This window comes from Tyto alba, unplaced genomic scaffold (genome assembly GCF_018691265.1).
Source record: "Tyto alba isolate M040663 unplaced genomic scaffold, T.alba_DEE_v4.0 Super-Scaffold_13, whole genome shotgun sequence".
NCBI classification, from domain to species: domain Eukaryota; kingdom Metazoa; phylum Chordata; class Aves; order Strigiformes; family Tytonidae; genus Tyto; species Tyto alba.
This window is the reverse complement of record NW_024881275.1, coordinates 46423743-46437869: the sequence shown is the minus strand read 5'-3', so window position 1 is coordinate 46437869 and position 14127 is coordinate 46423743. Positions and strand designations below refer to the sequence as shown.

At 37.4% G+C, this 14127-nt stretch overlaps 1 protein-coding gene across 2 annotated transcripts in view; it reads right to left on the bottom strand.

Moving 5' to 3' along the window:
* PIGG (phosphatidylinositol glycan anchor biosynthesis class G) overlaps positions 1-14127 on the bottom strand; it is an 81341-nt gene that overhangs the window by 25963 nt on the left and 41251 nt on the right. For both annotated transcript variants that reach the window (XM_042787692.1, XM_032981734.2), the window contains exons 10-12: positions 13920-14111; positions 8986-9295; positions 521-684 (exon numbers count right to left, since the gene is read on the bottom strand). In XM_042787692.1, coding sequence (XP_042643626.1) covers positions 521-684; positions 8986-9295; positions 13920-14111 — 666 coding nt within the window. The remainder of the gene's footprint in view (positions 1-520; positions 685-8985; positions 9296-13919; positions 14112-14127) is intronic.

The window sequence follows — 14127 nt, the reverse complement described above, 5'->3', positions numbered from 1 at the left end:
AGCTACAAATGACTGTAATAATCAGTAACATACAATAAAATAAATCTGTTTTATTTATAAAGCATTTTATGTCACTATGCCAAACAAGGACAAACATTCAAAGAACAGCACATTAGTTAAGTTGAATTCTATTCTATTACTTTAAAAAGTCCTTCTCAGGTCTCCTGCTTAATAGGTTCCAAGAAGAGCATTTTTAGGCAGCACATGCTGTTACAACAAAACATAATAAAATTTTAAATAATTTAGCACAGTAAACTGTGTGCACATCAAGAAACAAAATTAGTAAAACATACTCATATATTCCCAGTGTAAAACTTCTGCAGAGAAAATAAAAATGCAAGAGTGAGGTAATACAAACTCATACCAAAAAAAGAACATGCATTTTCTTAATAGAAAACTAACTTCCAAGGAAAAAAATTATGTGAACAAAACTGTTTGTTTGAAAAGGTATATAATATATGGAAGGTATTTATATTTGCAGTATGTAGAAGAGCATTGCTTTAGTTCAAAACATTATTACCTGCTAACTTCAGAACTCAAGTAGCACAGCAGATGTATGGCCCAAAGCAAAGGTCCTGCATATGTTGCAAATGCTGTAAGGAAAATAGCTGGTATCTCCACATAGCTTTCTAGTCCCACAAAACCTGCTGAAACATCCACAGTAGCAATGCCATTTGAATTTCCCTGAAAACAGGAATGGAAAAGTAAAGATTTAAAATATGTCCAAAGAAACACTTAGAATACATTAGAATAATTATTGCACAAGCCAAAGATGTGATATTTAGGCCACTTTACTGTACAGCCATATTGTTTAAGTCGGAATTTCAATAAAGCAGCTTACCAAACAAGAGCTTCTATTTATGATTTTTAAACTAATGAAGGCATAAACAGCATAATCTTTTCCTTGTCTTATTTTGCCTGCAAATTAACTTGCCTGTTGTTCAATAAATTACATCCAAAAAAAAAAGTTTAAAGCAAGCAGCTAGTCTTGCGGTTTTCAGCCACAGTAATGAAAAAACCCACATCTTTCATCACACATGGTTGAAACCCAAGATTTTAGGCCTGTTGCCTAAACTTACATCAGGAAATCAGTATTTCTTGCCCATAGATACAACAGGGCTCTAATTCAGAGCTGTAGCGCAATGCTACACTGTTCACCTGCCTGCCCCATGACATAAATTGCTGCATGTAACCAGACTGACACAGGCAAATTCAGAGGTTTCTGCTTCCCAAGTCTCTGTACCATCATAGATTGCATTGAAATAGGCCAAAAGTCAGCCTAGATAGCCTGAATCATCAATAAAAGGCATTTAAAAGCTAGAAAAACATAAGGAATATACAGCAATTAAAGTATCAAGAGCTATTGAAATCTTGTATGTTTTACCTAGTTTTCTTTTTCAGTGACTTAGACCACTAAGTAACAAGGGATAATATAAAATTGGAGGATGTATTTTCCACTGAAAATACCCAAGTCTTTAATTTTGCTCAAATGCCTAAAGTAGCAAAAATATCCTGTGTTTAAGGCAGAATATTTCTTAGCTTAATTGGTCACAGATAGGTTTCCTCAGACTAGTGTGAAAGCTCTCAGATGTTCCTACCATACCTGGAGAAGCTGATCAGTTTCTACAGCACTGGTATTCTAACAGCCATCAAACTCTACTTTCCCTGCTACAGAATCCCAGAACAACCCAAATGTAAGGGCTGTTACCGCCAATAGCCTCAGACCCAGTTCCAGCAGAGCATATGAGGAGTGGCAGCTCCCTTTTTCCCCCCAACCTGATCTCCTCCCACCTTAGCAACTGCAGTCTTCTTGAACCCCAGGTTACCCCATCAGGGAAGTGTTATCATCAAATACTCATGTCTGGGTTGCCAACAAAATCTAGAGCACATGGGGAAGCATGAAAAAGGTAGCTTTTTCAGGTACATAAGTAATTAGGCACCAGGGATGGCAAAATCCCATCTCCTGAAACAGCTCTAAAAGCTGAAAGGGTCTCTTCACAGTTTACTCCATCTGCACATACACGTAGGTTGACCCTTGGCATCTCAGGACAACTCCCCATCCCACTGCATGTGAGATGGAGCAAGAATAAATGCAGCACCTGGGAGTACATGTCACTGCTCCTGTACAAAGGGCAAAAAGATGTACTCTCCTCTGGAAGGTAGTGAGGGCAGAGGAAAGAACCAGGAAGAAGGATCAGTGTTTTCCACGTTCTCCCCAGCTCCCTCTGGTTCCTTTCACACAGGGCTCACTCAACTTAACTTTGACTTTGTTTAAAGTGATGTAGCTGTAGAACAAGGACAGCAAGGATGCACACACTTGGATCCACACACTTACAACTCCAACCACACTGATATTAAGTGTCCAAACTTCCCACTCTCACCAGGAACCTGCAGAGCCTCATGGATGGCTCCACAGCTCCTATTGGAAGAGCCCTCATATATTTGAACGGAATTTTCATAGCTTATAACTTCTAATACTCCACACAATACACAACTGACAATTCAGGGTGTCTGCTTTTATTTTAAAGTATCACTTAAATATTTCAAACAGTACAATAGCTTATTGTGGTAAGGACAGAAAGTGACAGGAGACAATGCTCTATTGTGTAAAAGCATTCCATGATAATCTGTCATGATCTAGATCAATGAAGCACAAATACAAGAATACTAGGTAGAGAAGCTACCCAGCATATTTGCTACAGTAACAGAGGAGAATCCTTCCATAGACAGTAATGAAAACAATCTAAAACCCTCTTCAAAGCTGCAATAATTTTTCTGAAAACTTTTCAGATACCACATCACTCACTGAACATGAGCTATTACCTGCAGTATCTCAATGACTCTCACTGAACTGAGAAGTAGAGATGAAAGACAAAACTGATGTGTTTCTGACTTGTTTAATGATAACACAGCAGACTATTACTGCACTTCCACCAAGCCTTTCACATAATTATATGCCTTTCTAGTAATTGGAATTCTATAAACAAGCATAGAATGAGAAATTTATTTTAATTATCTAACTTATATTTAAAATAATTTAAGGTGAAAAAATTAAGTCATTAGAAAAGGCTGGCCAGAAGGGTTCTGCTGTCTCCATTCCTGGAGGTTTCTAGACCCTGAGCAACCCAGCCTGACCTCACTGCTGACACTACTCTTGAGAATGGGGTTGAACTATGGGCCTTCTGAGGTCCTCTTCAATGTAAACTATCCTAAAATGCTTTGAAATTACAAGAAGAGAAAGCTATAAGCCACTTTAAAATATCACCCAGTCTATCTCTCTACCTAAAGGAAAGATGCATTAGATATAAATGATTTTGGAAATGTACAAACCTATTCTGTTCTCCTCCAGTGATAAAAAATATCAGAAAGTATAAACAAGTCTTAAAGACTTTGAGACTCTACTGTGTTTCTCCTCTTCTGTAAATATACTGGGAAGGATGGGAACAAAAAACTACAAGACTAATAAATACATGGAATTTTTGTTCATTTATGAGTTTTCATCCAAGGTAGCTAAAACATTTTGAGAAACATTTACAGCAACATACATTTTAGAGGAGCTGCTATAGTTAAGAGAAACAACCACAACATTTATGTCTATTGTCACCACATTTGAAGGGCATGTAGCAATGATATAGTATCCTTCTGGGAAGTGACTGATGACTTATGTGATGTGGACAACTGAGAGCTTAGGAGAAAATAATCAATCATTCCATCTTGTTGAAAAATTCATCAAGAGGTTTTCAAGCTTGCAATAATAACCTGACAAATAAGTACCATTCTGACTAGATGTTTTCATTTCATATCTGTTTGACAATACTGGAGTATTTTTAACTTTGCTTATCTTCATCAATTTACACAAAGCAATAAATAAAGCAAAGATTTTAACTACTAAAACAATACTAAGAAAATGAAGTGGTTTTACCTAGCTCCACATAAATAACACAGGACTTTATCCAGCCAAGCTCTGAAAACCTCCAAGCATAAAGACTGTACAAATGAAAGCTGTCACCAAGCAAAGACCTTCTTGTTTTTCCCACAAGGTAAAGGAAAAAAAAAATGGTTTATTCAAACAAGTAAAATCTATTACTAAGCCAGAAAGCTACATCATGAAGAGTGTGGGTACTTTCAGAATTCCACCTTCCATCACTCAGGTAAGGAAGAGATGGAAAGTACACATAACCATGAAAAATCATCTATGGCTTTTCCTGAGGTCACTTGTCTATGGTACTCATGAGATATATATAAATACTTAAAGCTTCAGTGCCTCCATCTGTCACAAGAGGTGTGAGTAAACAGGGGAACTTGCATTGCCCTGAGAAGAGAGTGTTTGTAAAACAGCTGAAGGGGAGGTTACTTCTATGTGTTTGGGAGAGGGGGGTCCCAGTGGGGGCTAGATCTTTTTCAAATCAGGTGTACAAAATGGCATAGAAATTGGTGACTGTTTATCTGTTGTACATCTGGTATAGTTCAGTGACTGCCAGTTAGCTAGGTGCCATTAATGTATGATTACTAGTTAATTATCTGTCACTAATAAATCAATTATTTCTTCAATCTTGATTTTAAGCTACACAAACTGAGCAGTTTTTCCCTTGCAACAAGTCATTTGTGCTCTAGACTATGAACTCAAAAGAAAGGAAAGGAGAAACTTAAATGCATCAAAGACAAATCATTAGTGAAGAAGTGGGTTTTGCAGGTTGTCAGGTTTTCAATTTTCCCTGGTAGTGCAGATCAGAATGTTACATACTGAGCAAACCTACATATAAAGAGTATGAAATAAAACATAATTTCTGGAAGTTTCTTTCATCCTTGGAACTACAGTCCCAGACAGGAAAACCTATTCTCAGAACGAATTGGGAGAAATTTACCAACTGAAGAGAGCATTAATTAGATTTGAGGAACCTTTGTAGCCTCTGCAATTTTATAAGATACCAGGTCGACCATTCTACTTTTCTACGCTAATATTTTGCACATCAGATAATTGCTTTCGATTGTGAAGGTCAAAAAACCCCTCCTCTTAGCCTTGTATGACTCAATATGCTACTTTCCATATTGACAGAACAATTTTTTCATCAGAGAATAAAAGAATAAAGTTAATATCTGAAGAGTGGTATTTTGGTAAAACTCTTAATCTCTATCCTAGAAAGGGCATCTAATATGAATGTCCCTACAGCATTTTTAAAACAGAACTGAAAACTGCTTCTCTAAGGAGTGAAGCATGGAAGAAAATTCCATCTGCCTTGATTTTTAAAAGCACTTTTTCCCTTAGCAGACTTGATTTCTCTATTTTTAAAACATTTCTAGGATATTTTGAAATAGAAGAAACAGAAATAGAGAAAAATAGAGAAAATAAATAAATAGGTCATAATCAAAAGTGTTCTTTCTAAAATCCCTCCTGTTCTATTACAATTCATTCATCATTTTATTCTGTCTTGGGCACGCTGAATAGGCATACACCTTGGTTTTCCATGTAGACAGCCAAACAAATTTGCAAAAGACTGTTGGCAAGTTATTTTGAAATGGATACATTTTTTCAAGGGCCCTGTTCAAGACAGAGTCAAGAATTTGTCAAAATTTTTGCTAAGCCATTGCTAAATTTAGAAGAATCTCTTCAAAGCTGGAGTTTACAGACATGTGATGGGACACAAAAAGGCAACTCATTACCCGGATCTGGTCTGTTTCATATCTCGGTCTTAATAATAAACCAGCATTGGAAACAACATGGAAGAAAAAAAGCTTCGGTCTGCTTCTACCAGAAGTTTTGATAAGTAACTATCACCCTTTATTCTCCAGATCTTAGAGAGACAGGAGATGCACAAACACCAATCAAGCAATCTGGCTCACAACAAAGAAATGGAGGATTTCTCCTTTCTGAGCTCTGGATGATGTGATTCAGCAGCATGCTATGTGCAAGAGACTCCCATGTCAGAGCTACTTTTTAAAATATTCTCAAGTTTGCTGAAATGTGTACCATGATGGAAGTTACTATTTCCAAAGGAAACACATGTAGAATAAATGTCAAAATTGTCAGCAGAGTGTTGGGGCCCTGAAGTGATGCCCTGAAAATGCAGGATATCCAACACCAAACGTGCAGCCAATTAAAACGAAAATCACTTATTCCAGTCTTCTAAAAAACAAACAACTCCTCAATTGCAAGGCTAGTTGAAAGTGCAAAAACTTAGTCATTAAAAAGAAAAATTGTAAAACACATTTATATTTTCCCACTAACACCAGTATAAAACCACAGAAAAACCCAATACATGCTATCAGATCTAACTGTTACCTTCTACTGGTCTTGAATAAATACATTTTTATTATTATAGAAAAATCGTTTGCCACAGCAAGGTCAAATGGAAGAAGGTATGCTCTTGGTAGCCTCTGATAGCTTATTTCTGAAGCAGCTGCACATGTTTTCCAAAGTTCATGGAAATTCTTCCATAGAAGTTATTCCCTAGTTTTTTGCAGCACTCAGATCAATGAACAAACAAAATTTAACCTGCCCAATTACACTTACACAGCAAATAGATTATTTCAGAAAAGTCTTTATTTTCCACTCCATCATACTATATTGGCTGAAGATGCATAGGCTGCATGTATCTAACACATTTGCAGCTCACAAGGAGGCTTTTAACACCATCTCCCATAACATCCTCGCAGGCAAACTGATGCAGTTCAGGCTAGGAAAATGGACAGTGAGGTAGACTGGAAACCGGCCCAGCTGCTGGGCACAGGCTCACAGGGTTGTGATCAGCAGTACAAAGTCCACCTGGAGGCGAGTCACTAGTGATCAAATCCAGGACTTGACATTGGGGCTGATACTTTTTAACATCTTCATTAATGACCTGGATGATGGGATAGAGTGCCTCTCTCAGCAAGCCTGCACGCAATACAGAACTGGGAGGAGTGGCTGATACAGCACATGGGTCTGCAGTCACTCAAAGGCACTTCAACAGAGTAGAGAAATGGGCTGATAAGAAACTCATGAAGTTCAGCAAAAGGAAATGTAAAATCTGGCACTTGAGAGCAATAAATCTATGCCCTGGGTCAGGATGGGGGATAATCATATGGAAAGCAGCTTGGCAGAGATGGACATGGAGGTCTTGGTGGACACCATGTTGTCCATCAGTCAGCCATTTCCCCTTTGTGTAAAGACAGCACCTGGGACTGCATTAGGGAGAGCATCACTAGCTGGTTGAGGGAAATGCTCCTTTCTCTCTACTAAGCAGTGGTGAGATCACACCTGGGCTCCTGGATCCTGTTCTGGGCTCCCCAGAACAAGACAGACATGGATGTACTGGAGAAAGCTCACTGACGTGCCACAAAGATGATGATGATAACGAAGTATCTGTCATACAAATATCTGTCTTAAAGAGCTGGGTCTGTTTACTCTCAAGAGGAGAAAGCTCAGCAGGAATGTTAACTGTGTATAAATACCTGGTGCGGGAGAGTAAAGAAGACATAGTCAGACTCTGACCTCAGTCACTCAGTAGAGACAAGTGAAAGGATGAAAAGCAATGAGCACAAAGTGAAATACAAGAAGTTCTGTTTAAACATCAGAAGAAGATTTTTTTACTGGCTAGGCTGGTCAAGCACCTGGACTGACTGTGCAGAGAGGCTGAAGAGTCTTCATCCTTGCAGGTATTTAAAACTGGACTGGACACAGTCCAGACTAACCTGATCTGGTTGATCTGCTGTTAGATGTCAGGAGGTTGGACCAAATGATCTCCAGAGGCATCTTCCAGTCTCAACTCTTCTGTGATTTGGTGGTTCTGTGAAATTCTCAGCCAACTGTACCAAGAGTTCATCCTCACTGAAAATGTGTGCTTAATTAAAACATTCAAACCATTTCTTATTAGTCCCTTTTCCGTAACTAGGATTTTCTTCCTGGCCTACTTACCATGAAATTTCCAGCAGCTGGTTTTGCTTGGTACCTCAGTACTGAGAGGGGATTGCCTTCAGCCTCTTACCAACCCCACTAAGGGCTGCTCTCAGAAAGCCATAATCAGGGCTGACTGCCTGAACAGTAACATTCAAGACATGCAAAAGCTATTCAACCAAGAAATGTTATGTCCTCTGAGCAGGAAAACTGGATAGGAAGGTATTAATCATGATCTTACCCCGTACAGCAATTCCTTATCCTGACGTACTCTCAGAGCAAAGTCAAGCCAATCCTTGGTCAATACTAACAGAATCAGAAACATAGTAGGAAGTACCATAAGCCTGACCACAGTTTTAACACATTCAGCCATGCCTCAGAAGTAATGCCAAGGCAGCCCTTGCCTTGAAATTTTGCAACAAATCAGAAAGCCTCTCCTCCTAAACCATAAACAATCTGATTCCCAACTTAACAAAGGCCCTCTTAAAACAGTCTACTACACTAAGTTTCCAACATTATTAGAAATTGAAAGAACCTGTTATCCAGTTTTGATGATAAGTTTTTGTGGAATTACAACCTTCTTTGCAATGCTGAGAACTATGTTTTTGAAACTAGTAAGGCTCCCCAGGAAAGAATGTAATAAGAATGGTAATTAGTTCTGATTCTCATAAGAGACATTGCCTTGTCACAGAATTTCCCTTCAGTCTTAAGCTGTATGTAGACCTATTGTGATGCTACCAAAGGCTTTGTAAGCATCAAGAATCAGGCACAAAAAGCCATCTGACTTTTAGCAGCTGAAATTTTTAAATTTATTATCATCAGAACATTATTTAGGAGGCCCACTAACAGACTAAAATTGCCCCTGGTATAGGTATCCAGTATTTTTAAAACTTTTGGAAATCTATATCGAGGCTAAGTTATCCAGGTACGCATACTTCCCTGGTTCTGAAAACAAAACATTAATAATACAGTTAGAAACTAAACCCTTCTGAGAACTCAGTAAACTCTTCCCCTCTGAGATTTAGTTGACATTTTGCTCACAATGGACAATATTTCTTTCAAAAACTATCCTCCCTCTCCCACCCCTGTAGCAGGGAGAGTATTCAGCTTACCTGAAAATAGAAGAAAGCTTGGCCAAACCAGTAGTGCATGATCGTAATCTGTGCTGCATCAAATTTCAAAGGTCTCCAGATATATTTTGTCATCATTGTCTGAATCAACAGACAAAGCACCAAGACTGGTAAATTGTGAGGTCTAAATAGAAGGGCTGCTAATAGAACCAATCCACTATACACGTCCCATAATCCTGTAATCTTCAGGCTGGAGTCTGCAGAAATAACCTGTGACTTTAGTAAATCTTTAGTGCCAGTGAAGACTATGCCAAGAACAAAGACATAAACAAAACGAGCTTCAGTAATCCCCCTAAAGAGGAAATAAAAAAAAAAAAGTTTTTTTAAATTAATAAATAAACAGAAAGATGAGCTACTTACTAGTATATGCTTCACAGGTCAAGAAGTCTTTCAAGAGAGTGTAAAACCAATGCAGTTCTGCCAGACAGGTTAAACTCTAAGGCTAGTATTGACCAATTTCATGAGCAAGCTTTCTTAAATATAAAAACTCTAAAAATGGTTTATACTTAAATTACAACACCCCCAAACCAACTTTAGCAAAAAAAACAGCTTGTGCTAAAAACTAACCTAAATTGTAAAAATAAAATATGTCAATTAATGTAACCAAAATAAATGTTTGTTATTACTATTCAAGTTCTAGATCCATAAGTACATTCATACAAATATGCCATCTCTATAGCATAATGAATTTCTCCGAAAATACTCCTAAGAGTGATGTGGAAACTTTATTCCAGGAATTAAACTGACTTAAAAATGACTGTTCCCTTTAAGCTGTCCAGTGATTTTTCAAACTCATTCACACAAACATGTTTCCTTTTAATCAACCAAAAAGAAAGTGATAGTATTTGAAGATCTTTATTTCAGTCTGAAATTTCTGTACACTTCAGACGGTTTCTCACCTTACACAGATACACAAGTATGCTAGTTTATGCCAGCATATTGTTTTCTTGTAACTTCACACATTTTTCAAATCCCTAAGCAATCCCATTACCAAAAAAAAAATATCTTAAGTAGTAGGTGTATTTAGCACCTACTGCTATATTCATTGCACCTATAAATTCATTAGCCTCTTCATTTCCAGTGAAAGTTGGCTTCTGAAGAAAATAGAGTATCTTGTCCAAACAGCTGACAAGGGCAAGGATCAGTAGGCTTAAAAACTGTGACCTGCTATTCCAGAAGTGCAAGGCCCAAGGAACAAAGAAAGTGAAAGCAGATATCCATCAGAATGAACTGATACTCTTATGTTTACTAGGCAAATTAAGTCACAGTTCACACTAGTGTGAGCTGAGCTATAATAATCCAGTGAACTCACCAAATGAGCATATTCAAATTTTTGTGATTATAAATCTACTTTTTATCTTGCAAAAGATAAAATTATACATTATCTACACACTTTATCCATAATTTAATACACACTATCCTTAGGGATTACCAATCACTTTACACGAGTGGTGAACAAACATGGTCTACTACAAGGCTAATATAATTCACTCAGAAGTGAGGATTCTTGAGTCATCTGGATTTAATAATATGTGCAGGATTAGACCATGACACTAAAAAAAAATAAAAGTATAGTTACACTTCATGTAACTAGTATAACTAGCTTGCCACAGAAAATACCACTAGTCAAAATTTCTAAGAATAAATTTTAATTAGTCTTTTCAGTCTTTGGAAGGTCACCTTCCTTCTCAAACTATTACCAACAAATGAACTTGAATTCAATCTTTCTTTCCCACATACAGGAAAGAGAAATAAGGAGCAAGTATTTACACATTTTGTTTTCTTTTTGCACCCACAGAACCAAGAAAAAAGGCAAACCCACCACATGATAGTGATATGGCCTTCCTAAACCTGAATACAGTGCTCTGTTCTGTGGTTTAGCTTTCAAAGGTTCAAACTCATAGCTAAAAGGTCTATGCAAAGGGCTTTACTATTTTATCCCCTTAAATAGCAAGCTTTTGTAAAACCCCTGTAAGGCCCATTGGCTTTTTCCTTTAGAAGGAAAAAAAAAAAAATAGTAAAGTTTAGAGAGTTCCTGGCTAATGCAGCAATTAAGTGCCCTTTTTTAGTATCTCTGGTAATTCTGATGTAAACATTACTGTAAAATATTCAAATTTCTTCATCTGACTTAGAAGTAAAACTTTAGAAAATACCTTTGGGTATTTGTCACTATGAAATGAGTTAAGTAAAAACTTAACCAGTTGATAGAACTTCAAACTAAAACCCCAATTTCTCAGCAAATGCACTATTATTATTTTGTTTGTATTGGTATGGTATATACTCATCTTCATTGCACAAACTTTCACTTTTAAAAAGAGCTCTGGGGAAACCAGAAAGCCAAATTACTTCCTTGCATTTTTTAATTCAGAGGTTATCTTAGTGTAAGCCATAGAAGGTGGGACACACTTCAGTTGCCTCTTCTCCCTCATCTACCTCCCAGCAGTTGTCACATTCAGACAAAAAACTTCCCTTCAGTAAAAGGTACAGAGAAGGAGGGTTTCAGAGCAAGGATTATCCATCTTACAGAAGAAAGCATTATGCATGAAAAATGCAATGGCTGCCTACAGCTTTTTCTCATATTACCAAAACTACTTCTACCTTGCATCTGGATCTGGAGCTATTCCATGTCATGAATACACTAAAGATACCTCTAGACATATTTAAAAGAAAGTTCTAGTTTTGTTCCTGGTGGCATTTTAAGTAGGCTTTTACCATTTATCACATCATACATCTAATAAAGATGAGCTACAATCAATAGGTCAACACATCAGCTAACATCTGAAATCTACTAACATGTGTCTACCATCTCTTTTGACATGTTGTATTCGGAGATGTGCCAAAGATAATGTGTTTGATGAGTTCATGACCTTGGGAAAACCATGTCTGTTTTATTAAGCCTTGTATTTAAGCTTTGAGAAGCCCCAGTGTTAGCATGAGTAGCTGCTGCAAGGGATCATGCTGGAACCCCTGTGCTGGCATGTGTTGTGAAGGTGTTATGGGTGTTATGAAGAGATAATGTTCTGACCTGGCAGAAGTAGACACATGGATTTGGTTTGGTTTGGTTGGTTGGGGGATTTTATACACAAAATGAAAGGTACTGCAGTATGGGAGGGAGGTAGAACCTCTCCACAGATGGAACCAGTGTGTCACAGAATGCCACGGGAACATTCAGCTGAGGTTTGTCTGATGCTGAATGAATGCAGGGTTCCCAGCATTTGAAGGCACTCAATACCTATTTTCCTGGTTTTTACTCTATCTTATTAAACCAGCTAATTTGTTACACATTTGCGGTTGGCTCTTTCTTACTGAGATCTGGAATGAGCCCTGCACCACATTTCCTGCCGCAGGCCCAGAACACATGATGATACAAAGGTCAGAACTTGTATTTGCTAACCCTACCAGCTTTCACCAAACATCTTACACAGAAGATCTAAAGTGTATAAAGCTTTGAAACATGACAGGATCTTTTAAACCAGTATATCATCAGAGTTATAAAGGTCAGATGTCATTTAAGCAATCACCATGTTCACTATTTATTTAAGGGAAAATAACACAAAAAGCTTGTATCTTTCTTGTTACAATAGTGATCAATACGTTGACTACAGAATGAACAATTCCCAGTAAATGCTTTGCCTTTAGTGTTTTAGGTATTCCACTTATTTCTCTAATAGCATTTTATTTGTGGCTCAATTGCTGTATTACTGTTCTGTCCCACGTTGCAATATTTTTCTTCTTATTGCAAGGACAATATTATTCTGCAATGATTTTACTCAAACACAAAGCAAAACTAGAGGTCACACTCAGAAATCAGGCACGTTTCAAACACAGAGCCAAATCCTTCAGATTAAGTAAAGACTACTTTCGCATCCAGCAGAACTAGCACATGTTAACTTAACACTAGCATACAATTAGAACTATCTTCAATATTTGAAGAGATTGAATACATGTAAATATATATAGAAATACATACATATCGGTATTTGTTATAAAACATGCCTCATTAGCAAATCTGATCTTCTATATGTCCTAAGATAACATCCTGCAGAGATTTTTCCACTTCTGCACATCTTGTGAGTCTCTGGCTCCTGATTAAGATGCTCCACAGAAACCATCTGTATCCCCACCAAACTCAAAATGAGTGCATCAAATTCAAAATGAGTGTGAGAGAAAGTTCATTACATCCAGAAGATAACTGTTTTATAACTTCTCTTCCATGATCCTTTTCTCCTCACCAAACAACCTAATTGACTCTGGAAGTTTTCCACAGCTCTCTGACATTTAGGAAAACAGAGCCAGGTTCAGTCCAACCGTAAAAAGTATCAGAAGAAAAAGAAAACCACCTAGCTCCATTCCAAAAGTAGCGATGGGTGAAAGAGCTAGTAGCTTTCTCACGGTTACTGACTAGCTCTACAAGACAATTAAAACCCATATAAAAAACCTAAACTTAAAGGATTTGAGTACATCTTGAAAGGCTATACATTACAGAATGCTAACCTGCAAAAGAAAGGTATGGAAAAGCAACTCTCCCAATTACTGCATAAGCATTTTTCAAAACTAGGAAGTAGCTAAATGAGCTTGACGTGTGGTTTGCTAAATGTGTCAAGTCTATCTAAAGCAAGAGGAAATGGTGCATTTGGAGTTTCTTTGTAGCAAAAATGCAGGATATAGCTATTAGATTTTCCTCATATTAATTCTTATCTGACTGGCTTCTGATCTGTCACAGTTGAAAGACACTTCATGAGGCTAAAAATTATACACACACCACAAAAACTGAGTGTTGGCCACCTACAAAATAGTTTTATTCATAAGAAAGTGACTCCAGCCTAGACATAATGTCCCCTCCCACCTCATCCCCTGATACCCAAAGTGTTAACACCTCTCTAGAAATAGAGTTACATATCTCTTGATTAACTTACTTTGAAATATCTGTGCTGTCATGTTGCCATGGAAATATGACATTCCCAATAGCTGCCCGGTAACTGTAGACTCCCAGGAGCCCGAGTGCCATAGCAATTTTTGAAACCAGGGAGCATTTTCTTTGAACCAGAAAGAAGATCATAAGTAGGGAGACTGCAGCCAAGAAGGAGAGTTCAGATTTATGTTCAGAGCTGGGAAAAAAAAAAA